The following is a 12,246-nucleotide window of genomic DNA, read 5'->3' as shown; positions in this document are numbered from 1 at the left end:
ATTGTTGTCAGTTTGTAGAGAGGAGGTCAGGATGGAGGTGCAGCAGTGAGTGTCTACAGCCATCTGTAAAACACGCTGCAATTGTACAAATTCTCTTTTTGCCTTATATACTATATTGTGCATGTATGTTTGCACGTGTTTCAATAAATCACTGCAAACCTTTTCAAATTTTTCAAGCAAAATATAAAGAAATGAAAGGTGGCTCAAGACCTTTGGACTGTGCCATAAGTATTTTTTAAATCAAATACTACAGCGTCACATGAAATAAAATTTACAGTGAATAAAAACAGTCATGGTTTTCATTCGTTGTACACTGCTGCTTATAACCAGAGGCAATACAAATATGTTGAGGTTAAATCATTTATTTATTATGTTCTGTCGGTTGTTTGAGTCAATTCACAGATTTTTGCAACGGTTTTAATTTTCCCTTTAATAATTTTGGACTCTGTTCAAGCAACACGCCAAAAAATGGGAAAAATACTGTCTTTGTGTTCTTCTCACAGGGAAAAAGCACAAAATATCGATTATGAAACATAATCGATATTTTGTGCTTTTTCCCTGTTTCTAGGCAAAGCGAGTACTTGGACATTTTTCCTGTTCAATCCATAATTTGTGCAAGCTGATTAATGAACTAATCAGCACAATAATCAGCTGATTAATGGAAGCAGCGAGCAGCGCCTACTGCAGTGCAAATCTGACAGATGACAGTCTGTCAGCTAATGGTGCATTGCGTATCGTCTTTTCGCAACCCTAACAAGACCTCTTTGTTTTCGTCTGTCTGTCTCTGTTTGTCTTTTTGCATCCTTGTGTCTAAGCAGTCAGATGGGTCCTCCCAGATTGACGGCCAGTCTGGGGTTGGCTCGGGAGGTGGAGGCGGCGGGGGGAACGCCGGAGACGATTCGGACTCCAAGGCCACCCCCAAACGCCTTCACGTATCTAACATCCCCTTCCGCTTCCGAGACCCTGACCTACGGCAGATGTTTGGGGTAAGCGGACCAGAACATTGCCTTTTTTCCCCTCCACTGTGTATCGTTACATAACAGAGTAAAATCCCCTCTAAACTAAACCCCCCTCATCTAGTGACTGCAGCCCTTTGCTATCTTCTAGTGACGCTTATATAAAAACAAGGGTTTGCCATGCTGTTTTTTTGCTGAGCAGAATCCATTGTTTTATTTGATTATTTAGATTTTCAGCTCTCCAGCAGCTTATCTAAAGTGAAGTGTAATAATCCGGCCTGGTTCCCTCCAGTTTTGCAAGAGGAACGGCTCTAAAATGCAGTGCAGAGAAAAGAACAGAGGAAAGGAAGATATGGTAGAAGACCTAGCAGCCAGTGTAGGCTCAGTGCCAGCTCATCGTGGTTGAACAGTGCTGACACCCCGTGGCGAGAAGCAGTGTGTGTGACTTACATGCTCGCTCAGCTTCTTCATTTTCCTTCTCTTTTTTTAATTAATTAATTCATTATTTTCCTGTTTCTTGTTTCAGCAATTTGGCAAAATCCTTGATGTGGAGATCATTTTTAACGAGAGGGGATCGAAGGTAGGACACTGAGGAAAAAGAAAACATGTCAGGCATTTCAAAATGCAGCAAAAAAAAAAGAAAAAAAAGAAGCTTAACTGCAATCTCCTTCTCCTCCTCCTCCTGCGTCTCCTTGTCGTTTCTTTACCCTCCTTTGCTTGCAGGGCTTCGGTTTTGTTACGTTTGAGTCGAGCGCAGATGCAGAGAGGGCCAGAGAGAAGCTCCACGGCACGCTGGTGGAAGGACGTAAAATCGAGGTAACGGCACGCTCGCCTCTTTTTCCTATTTTAATTTTTTTTTTCAACAGTGACCATTTTCTCCTCTGTGTCCCCTCCATGTCCAACTGTGACCTTAATTCTTCTGGCCCAGAGAAGGTTTCCGGATGGCTGTTGTTTAAACCCCCCACCCCCACCCCCTCCTCCCTTCGGCTTCACTATAGCATGGTGCAGTGGTGCCGCACGCAAAGGCGTCTCTTTCGAAGCCACTTCCTGTTGATGTTCGTGCTGTTAATGCTGTTCTCGTTCTTCTCGATATCGTGCGCTGTCCCATTGCACCTTGATCCTTAAAAGTCGTGTGGTTTGCAAAGCATGCTGGGTGGAGTGGCTACACAACAGGCATGGCTGGTGAGAAGTCACTACGACACGATTGCTGATGATATCTGCTTACATCACAGCATGGATGATTTTTTTTCCTTCTTTTTAAATTACTATTATTTTTGTTTAATCTGTCTTCCTGCACCTTTTCCATCATCCTCATCATCATCGTCACTTCTTCCATGATCATGACGAGTGGCCATTCTTGATTTATGGTTGTGTTTATGACTGGATGAGCAGTTAAAAGCCTCTCAGTTATTTTCCTCTTGGGTGGGGGGGGGAGAAAAGTGCTTGCTGCTGGTGTAAGAGGCTACTGTATGTTGCATGGATGGAGCACTGGCTCAGATGTTGTCAAGGATTTTTCACTCTTTTCACTTGAAATTGCGCGGCTGCCACTGAGTCGTAGTTTTTTACGTTTGGTGTGTTTACGAGATTGATGCATGATGGGCGTTGGGGTGGGGCATTTTCAGGGGGGCAGTTTTGGGAATAAGGCTGCTGTGAGAAGTGTGGTGTCATTTCTGATGCTTTTGTAAAAAAAAAAAAGCCAACAAAAAACACCCTTTAATCTCAGATGTGCAAGATGAACGGTTAAAAATAAAAAGAGAAGTGTTGTTTTACACACACACACACACACACACACACACACACACACACACACACACACACACACACACACACACACCTGCATCCAGCGCTCCTGAAAAACAACACTAGATCTCATGGAAGTGCTTTTTCTTGTGACTTATTTTTCCTTTTTTTTCCTTTAATTTGTTAGCATGAGCTCGGATTTCAGTTGCAAATGGCCTGGGAGATCAAATACACCGTGCTTTCGCCATTTGCTCTGGCTCTTTTGATTTTAAAATCACGCTTTTGATTTTTTTTTCTTTTTAAAAAAATTATTTCTACTTGCTACTAAAGCTCTTCTGCATGGTCCTGAATGTCCTGCTCTCTTCTCTGTCTCTTGTGTGTGGGTGTGGAGAATGTTTCAAAAAATGAATAAATAAAAAATATGGAGGGTGGAGACAGAACAAACAAGTGAAGAGAATAGTCATCCCCTCTCCTGTCCTTTTATTTCATTGGTCCTCCATCTTTCTCCACTCTATTTTCCCCCCCACCCGGCCAGTCAGTCTGTCTTTCCCACTCCGTGTCCCATATGCATCTTCATCTCTTCTGTCCATTCCTACCTAAATTTCTCTGTCCATTTCCCCCTTCCTGGGATGTAGTCAGGTAGCACAAACACCAGAGAGTGGGAATCAGTTAGACTTTGAGTGATAACTTTGTCAGTTATTTGAATATAACCTGGACAATACTATAACGTGTAGTTTCCTTCCCCAAGTTATATTTTAATTTCTGACGTTTTCTGTTTCCGTTCTATTTCTTTCCTTTGTTCGCAGAGGGTTTTTTTGTTGTTGTTGTTTTTTTAATTGTTTTTTTAGAGGCTAGATTGTTGTGATGTGGCTGATTCTTGTAGGTGACTGTTGACACGTGACCTGTTACATCACTTCCTCTCTACCACAGGGTGGGGGTTGCTTTTCATTACCTCGTTTTGTTTATGTTTACTTTTTTTTTTTTTTTGGTTTTTTTGGTTCATCATTTCTTTCTTACATATATTTTCTCTATTTCCCTGATGATTTTTGTATGTTGTTGTTGTTGTCAGTCTCCACGGTAACTGCTCGCGTGTCCTCACGCCGTTTCCCTGCCAACGGTAAGTTGTGTACACATGGCATCATCTTTGAATGACCCCTCCCCCCAACCCCATCCGTCCAAATGAAATTAAAAAGAATAAATAACGATGCACCCAACACCCAAATGAAGGACTCCTCTTACTTAAGGGAGGCTTGATTGGTCGATTGACAGAACCTGATTGGCTAATCCTGTGATTGATTTGGGGAGGTGGTGAATGAAACGATTTACGTGATTAGCCATTGACCGCATGGCATTACAAAAAGGCCACTTGTGTAACTGAATGTACTGCATCTATCTGCAAGTGCAACAACTATGACTACCACTTCTTATGCGTTCATTCCAATCACCTCTCTAACTGCATTCAGCATTTAATTCCAGAGCTGTATCCTGCATGGTTTACTCTCTTTCTCGTCATCTGTATGACGTCATATAGTACTATGTCATCTCTCTGTGTCATGTGTCAGCTGATAGCTGCATTTTCTGCACCTTAGTGGGACAGCATGCTAAAGCATGTGTGCAATGTTAGCTTAACTGGAGAGGGGATAATAGTAGTCTGTATATCATGGCGTGCTGTAGTGCTTGACTACAACCTTCTGCACCAATTTGCGGACTGCAGACAGTTGCAGAGATACGGCTGTGCAGACGTGACATTTCCTCTTAAAGCTGTACCTGTGGATGAATAGTGTGTTGCCCTAAAGGGGATGCAAGCATATCGTAAAGCAATTTTACTAAATGTGGTAATTTGAGAAAAAAAAATACAAAAGATTTTAAAAAAGCTGTCATGAAATAATTAGTAGAATTTTTTTAAAATCAGCGACAGCTTTTCTTTGTTCTGATTTCTGTTAAGCGGTTTCCTTGTTTTCGATAAGTTTGGTTCTGGATGGTGTGTGTTGGTGGTTGTGTGCTTCGAGGTGTTTCTGGCGTGTGACACTGATCTGAAATGCCTGGCAGTGTTTCACAGCCGTGGTTTCTGTTTGATTTTTTTCATTTGATTTTTATTTTTTGATTTGAGGAATGATATTTGCATCCCCCATCCTCTCTGTCTTTTATCTAGACTTTTTCTCTTTCTGTACTCGTTCTTGCTCCATCCATCATTTCTCCATCACTGCTCACGTACAGTTAGATCCAATGTAGGCAAACGGTCAGATGAATGTTGTACGAGTGTATTGCATCTTATTGTTCGTTTGTTTGAAGAACTGCACATTTGGATGGACTGTTCACTCGCTGTCTCTCTTCTCCACGTCATGTGTGTGTTTTTTCTGTGTGTTTTCATGTGGACTGGCTCCTCCTTCTGCATCCCTTTTATATTTCTGTCCTTTCTCTGTTGTTCTCTCTCCCTCCTCTTCCTCCTTTTTTCTGTATGATGTGTATTTGATTGGGAGGGCTGCCGACCTTATTTGATTGGTCTCTTGCTGCATCTGATGCTTGCTGACTGGCTAGTTTTGCTCACCTCTGGTGATGTGATGCGCTCTTGATTGGCCGTGTGTAATTTGTGTATGAACTCTTCGATTGATGTTTTTTGCATTGTGTTCAACTGATGAATCTGCCGCTTAATTCACCTTCTTTTTCCCTCCTTTTTTTTAAGGTAGCAAAATAATGGTCTTGGATTTCTTTTTGAATGCCTTTGATCTCAGATATTTTGTTGTTTTCTTTGTTCTGTGTGCCAATGGTTGCATTGTTTGCGTGCAAAACTGCCTGACTACTCACCAGGATCCTTGTTTTCAATGTCTTTCTCCTTCAAAAGAAGCGCATGCAACAAATACCATCGCTGCTCATCAACAGAATTAACCCCTGTCATAAGTACAAAACTGTGAAAAGTAAAACGACACCTCACTGAATATGAAAGCTCCAGTAATCATATGAAGTGTCACAGACAAAACTCAGCGTAACCTGACCTGTGATTGGACTGTGCTTGTGTCAACCATTAAAAGTGAATGAAATGAGCCTCTGATCACTTTCTTTGGTGTCCAGGTTAATAACGCCACAGCCAGAGTGATGACAAACAAGAAGATGACCACGCCGTACTCGAACGGAGAGGGCCTTGCGGCACTGCCATATGGTAATGCATTTTGCACGGTTGGACCAGAGAGAGGGGGCAGAAATTATTGTCACTAAATTAAAGCGGCAGACACTACCCCCACCCCCTCCCCAAAGAAACAAACAACATGCAAGAATGAGTAAATGTCGTGTGAACCCTGGCTGCCCGTCGCTTCTGTGACACGTTTCTGTTTACATGTTGTTGTCAATTTTCTTTATTATAGCTGGATGGAAGCTGAGTCCTATGGTTGGAGGCATTTACAGTCCTGAGCTCTATACAGGTAAGAAAGCCTTCCTTTATTCTTACCTGACTGATACCCAGCAAACATTGCTTGCATGTCTCCCAAAACTGATCACAATAAGAGGTCAGGCCAAACTTTTCTGATTTTTACAAAGTGCAAAACACGGTTCAGATTATTTATTTATTTATTTATTCTTAACAATGACAGCTAATTTAGCTAGCACATTGTTGTGTGAATGTCACCTCAACATCTAATGACATCTTTTTTTAAATAGTTAAATAGATACCCAAATTACATTTCACTTGTTACCGGAAGAACTTGATGCATCACACGCTTACACTTCTCCCCTCGCTGTCTGCGATGTCAGCATCTTAAACTCAGGAAGGAGTGCTACTACTGACACGTGAAATCAATTAGCTCAGTGGGAGAAGTGGTGGACCCGAAAGTGTGAGATTGTGAGTTTGAGTCACTGTTGAGGTGTTTTGTTTTTTCTTTCCCATTCTCTCTCCTTTTTCATTGAGAAACATGTTTTCATGTAGATTTTTTTTTTATCTCATCTGGGAATAAAATTCCTTGAAAAGGAGAGCGATGCAAAACAAAATTCTCAAAACTCTTACAAGGATATCCAGGTAACGTTGAGGTGACCTCAAACTGGCGTTATGGTAACTTCTGCGATGTCAGTTGAATTTTTTTCCCGGGGGACTATTATTCAGTCGTGACTAGACATCTAGAAAATACCGCCAGCCCGAGAGTTAGTCTGCATCGAAAAGTTTGCTGTGTATTGAAGAAAAAAGAAATGCAAGGATTACTCAGCGTGCTGTTCCAGTATTTTACAGCTGTTTGACATTTATGCTTAAAAATGAAGGTGCAATACTTTCTGTGTGTTAGATAGATTTATAATAGATGTTGATAGGTCATCTTTAGTTTTTAGTTGAATTTGAATACATCAGTTGAACTCTGGGGAGTTATAGCAAGCATTTGCTGCTTTTTATTGATTTGTAGGACAAATGATTGTGATTTCAGTCAATCTAAATGTTTAATCGACATCAGTAAAAATAAACCGTGTTTTAATTCTGTCTCTCTTGCTCTCAGTACCAGGGTTTCCGTACCCAGCAGCAGCAGCAGCAGCAGCTGCCTCGACCGCTGCAACCTTTCGAGGCGCTCACCTCCGAGGTCGTGCTCGGCCAGTGTACAGCGCAGTCAGGGCCGCTGTCCCACAGCCTGCCATCCCCACCTATCCTGGGTAAACACACTCAAAAATAACAACACCGCTAATAGTGACGATGATGTCACAGATCGGATCAATCGTCTTCTTAGAAGCATGGCTGCACTTTTTATGTAAAAAAATAAAAAATAATGCATGCTGTGTGTTTGAATATAATTTTTTATTGAGAGTTGACATTGATGGTTGGCTGAGCTGAAATACCATTTCCTTGTAAGTCCAAAATGGTAATGATAGCTACATTGAGTAGTTTTTTCAATGTTTAATAAGCAGCCGAAGAAACAGTAGTATCACTTTGAGGCATTTGCATACAAAGAGGTGGTATTTTTGTCCTGCATGTTGCACGGTGTGTAATAATCTCACCCTTCTTTCTCTCTTCTCTCTCTCACAATCTGTTTGGCACCGTTTTCCCATCTTTCCCCCCTCAATCGTCACTCTTCTTTGTTGTTTTCTGCACTGCCCACATGGTGGCGCATCACACCATTTTTTTCCCCTTTTGTTTCGTTTTGTTTGTTTTGACTTCCCACCACCGCTCCTTTTTCTACTCTCTATCTGTCCTCCCCCCTTTCTCCTGTATTATCTGTTTCTCTCTCAGTGTGATGGCCTATCAGGATGGTTTTTACGGTGCAGCTGATCTCTATGTAAGTACGCCTGCCTCTCCTCCACTGCCTCCCTCGTCACCTACCTTTCCCCTCCCCCTTGTTGCCTTGTGGGTTTTCAAGTGTGAAATGGCACGGATCAAACCCGTAGAGACGTGTACTTTTGAGTGTTTTGACTCATCACCGCTTGACATTTTACTGAAACTTAAACGAGGCCTTTGATTGAAATCAAAATTTGCACAGTCTCACATTCAACGCGCCAGCGTTCGCTTAGCTGTACAGCACAACACGGCAAAACCGTGCACTCATTCGTGAGTAGACTCCTCTAGGGTTTGTCTCTGTGCATTTGTGAGTTAGTTTGTACCAATGTGATTACGAGTGTGTGCCTGTGTGTAATGGTGTGTGTGCGCGCGTGTGTGACCAGGTTGACAATAGATGTTTCTGTTCTCTCTGTAGACTAGTGTTTCAGGACATTAGTGGCAGATTGCCCCAGGTAGGGTTTTACACACTCTGTGTGAGAGCCAGTGTGCATCCTCCTCGTCTCCAATGACTGCGTGCTGCTAGACATTATTGACCATCTGAGATTGAAATGCCTTCTCTGTCTTCTTCTACTAACTCACTGGATTCTGACATGGGCGGAGTTGCGGAAGGGGGAGGAAAGAATGCAAAACACATTAGGAAAAAACAAAACCAAACGGCGGCTGGTCTGATATGTTTTTCTGTAAATTAAGTGCAGTATCCAACGGAAGTAGTGGAAAAGGGATCAAGGGATATACGTTTGGTCAGAGCTTGAAAAACTCGATTGAATCTGATCTATGCTGACACTTCAGCTTTCCATTAGTGTGCACACACACGCAGTGTTAAACACATTCATTAGACCACCACCAAATGTTTGGTTTATACCACAAGTGCCCTGAATTAACAGGATTTGTAATTAGCAAAATCATTTTTTATGTTTCTGTAATGGTTAATCTGCCAGTATGCACAAGCTCTTACTTTTAATGCTAATTATTGTTGTAACTAATGAATTAAAAATGTACTGTTTGACAGTAAAGGCAGAATAAAATAGTAAAGCTTTTTTTTTTTTTAATTAAGCGGCTAAATTACAGGTATTTACTTGCATCCCTGAGCAGAAAAACATAGTTTTAGTGGTTTTAATGTTAAGCTTGATTAATTTCTGACCTCTTAGGATGCTCGGCTCCACTTTGGGTGTAAAAATATGAAATCGGTCTATTTGTCTAATAAACATAATCCTTAGTCTTTGAACAAGACTCATTTGTGTTTTCTTGTATTTATGACAGGTGGTCTAATAAATTTGTTAAGCCCTGTAGACCCGAACATGATCTTTTTGCTTCTTGTTGATGGAACAAACAAATGTTAGGCTTCATGTTTTAATCACTGCGTTTTGTTTTCTTTATTTATTTTGTGAGAAACTCCCTGAAAATTGGGGTTGAATCGCCGTTGTCATTTTTGAGTCCGAACGCTTGTTCATTTTGTGAAACCTGCTTTTTAAATTTCACTTGAGCGATCGTGCACCGTAGCTTTCCGAGACGTCGCATTTCCTGTATTAACGAAGATGAAATAAGCTAAATAAGTAATACCCAAACCTGTGATTTGAGTACAGAGAGTACTCGCAGTTTTAAAGGGATGTAGAGAGAGATTTTCCTTCATCCAATTAGCAGATCATTCAGACCCCTTCCAGGAATCTCCCTATCTGTTTCACCTGTGGCATGCTAACTGAATCAATGTCAGCATGCAGACATACTTACAAGGCTGACTCCCCGCCCCCCATCCCGTGTATTTTCCTCCCAAATCTTCTCCTTTTATTTCTGCCAACCTCCCTTTTTATTCATCCTTTCCTCCTTTGACTGTTAAAGTAGACCTTTACTAAAGGTTCTTATCTAGTTCAGTACTTTCTCTTCCTCTTCATTTTTATTATTATCAGACCCTTCTTTTCTACTCTTATGTTCACTGTGGTTTCCCACCTTCCCTCCTATCCTTTTCCATCACCTCTACTTTCTCTGTCTCTCCTTCCCTCATCTTCCCCTCCTCCCCCGGTCCAGCCTTCCTCCCATAGCAGCAACTGTGTGGTCCTGAATGCAGGAACTGATTCCTTAGGGTAGAATGCAGTGGTGTGTGTTTCTTTCCTTATTTATTTATTTTTGTTTCCATAGGGATGTTTGGCCTAATACACTGTTTGTTCTGAATTCGGGAAAGCATGCTGTGTCTGTCAGTGATTGGTTGCTGGCCATGTGAGAGTGTGTGTGTTTGCCCTCTTTTTTTTCATTTTTTAAAATCCGACTGGCTGACTTGTCTTCTTACACCTGTAGTTTTATTTTTGTGTCTGTTCATCAGCTGTTCATCCAAACGTAGATAATGACACGATCATCCTGCCACTCCTTCCCCTTTCTTTAACTGTGTGTTTTTGGTAGGGGAACCGGGGTGGGGCACAGTTATGGCTGTGAACTCTCTCTCCCTTCATGTCTAACTCACTGTGGGATAGATGAAGGCGATTCAGAGCTACAAACGCTAAAAACAACAACAGCATTGTGTGCAATTAAGGGTATTTTTTTCCCCACATTAGCCATGAAGTGAGAGAGCCACACAGAGCCTGAGCTACATCCTTGTGAATGCTGTACTGCACCAGATTAGCCAGTTTTGCTGACTGACTGCTTGTTAATCTCTCGCTCTCTTCTCAGCAGTTTTTTTTCTCACAATGTAACACGTTAGATTCACTGCTAGTGTTTTTTAATAGTCTGCAGAGAAAATATGGCAAACTTTAAACAAGACCTTTCTCTTCTTTCCGTCCCGTCCTTCCTGCCCTTTCATTGCATCTCTTTTTCTCTCTCTCTCCTCTTTTCCTCTGCTCCACTCTTCCCCTCTTCTCTGTCCTCCACCTCTCTCGTCTCCATCGACTCCTCACAGGGTGGCTATGCAGCGTATCGATACGCCCAGCCGGCTGCAGTAGCAACGCCTGCGGCGGCAGCAGCTGCAGCGGCAGCTTACAGTGACAGGTGAGCGGAGTGTCCTGGACACTTTTTTATCACAATTGCTACTTTTGCGTAACTACATCGTGTCAATATCGATATATTAAAAACATTAAAATACTCTGGAAATACTGTGAACAGCAAGGCCTATCTCATGCACCAGCATCCTGAGGTTACATTAGCAACGTGAGCAAACTTTTACAGAAAAACCAGGCTTAGGTTGACAAAGCTACCTCCTGATTCAGAGCCTCAGTCACACGAGTAAAAATAAGACAGCAACCTTTTTACATCTAGGAGAAAATCTGCGGCTGAGTCTGTCTTATGGCAACGTTTCTGGGAGGTTTTGTTTCCTCGACGATCTCATTTTTGCAGAAAAAAGATAAGATACGATAAGATGACCTTTATTAGTCCCACAGGTGGGAAATTTGTTTTGTTACAGCAAAAGTGCAAAGTTATGCAGCAGATATTAGAAAACACTTGAATGCAATAAAATAAAATACAATAGAATAAAATAGAATAATATATACAATAGAATAAAATAGAAATACAAATACTATATACAATAGGAAAATATAAAAACACAACAATATAAAATATAAAATACAAAAACACAACAAAATACAAAAAATAACTGAAGTCAGATAATTTTATTTTACTGGATAAAACAGATATTTGCAAAGTTTAAATTTGAGGATCTATTGTACAGTTGAAAAAAAGTGATAAATTGCAATATTTATAATTGCAGTACTGAGCGTCTGGTGGTTCCCATGTCAGATGCATGTAGAGGTGATTGTTGTCATGCTTGTGTCGACTGGGACGCCCTTACAAAAGAGACTTTAAATCTGAGGAGTCATTTAATCCCGGTTAGGTAAAGGTTAAATACAAAAATGAACCTTTAGCTTACACGAAACGATGTGATCTGTTCTTAAACTTTTGCAGTGTCGTGTTTCCTGATCTAAAATACAGGGAAAAGTTTAACATTTTGTTGACGTCCTCCTCTGTAATTTGAACACTTTGGGTGGGCTGTATGTATGACACTGTTGTAGTTTCTAACAGCTAGCAGAAAAAATACTAATAAGATAAAATTAATTTTGTGTGCCTAACTTTCTTCACATTTTGAGGTATCTTGGGCCTTCTTAAAAAGACACAACACTTGTTTCTCTCCTGCACTATGTCAGAATCATTTTGCAGCTAATCTAAATCAGCTTGTGTAACCCTTCCCCCCCCCCTCATAGTTATGGACGAGTTTACACGGCAGATCCCTACCACGCTGCACTTGCCCCAGCTGCCTACGGCGTTGGAGCCATGGTAAGTCCACGTAGGGCGTGAATACTGTTTTGTGGTCTGTTCGCAAGAAAATGTCAA

General features: G+C 41.3%; 1 protein-coding gene across 6 annotated transcripts in view; it reads left to right on the top strand.

The window, feature by feature from the left end:
- rbfox2 (RNA binding fox-1 homolog 2) overlaps positions 1-12,246 on the top strand; it is a 41,783-nt gene that overhangs the window by 26,340 nt on the left and 3,197 nt on the right. For 2 of the 6 annotated variants that reach the window (XM_085354895.1, XM_085354900.1), the window contains exons 4-12: positions 816-986; positions 1,483-1,536; positions 1,680-1,772; positions 5,766-5,853; positions 6,056-6,112; positions 7,166-7,316; positions 7,891-7,936; positions 10,820-10,908; positions 12,117-12,189. In XM_085354895.1, coding sequence (XP_085211021.1) covers positions 816-986; positions 1,483-1,536; positions 1,680-1,772; positions 5,766-5,853; positions 6,056-6,112; positions 7,166-7,316; positions 7,891-7,936; positions 10,820-10,908; positions 12,117-12,189 — 822 coding nt within the window. The other 4 variants (XM_085354896.1, XM_085354898.1, XM_085354899.1 and 1 more) reach the window with 4 other exon arrangements.

Source organism: Diplotaxodon limnothrissa, linkage group LG6, assembly GCF_057381915.1.
Source record: "Diplotaxodon limnothrissa isolate DT_005_m linkage group LG6, D_limnothrissa_male_GT1.1, whole genome shotgun sequence".
NCBI lineage: Eukaryota > Metazoa > Chordata > Actinopteri > Cichliformes > Cichlidae > Diplotaxodon > Diplotaxodon limnothrissa.
Note: the sequence above shows the minus strand (reverse complement) of the source record. Positions and strands in the feature narration are given on the sequence as shown.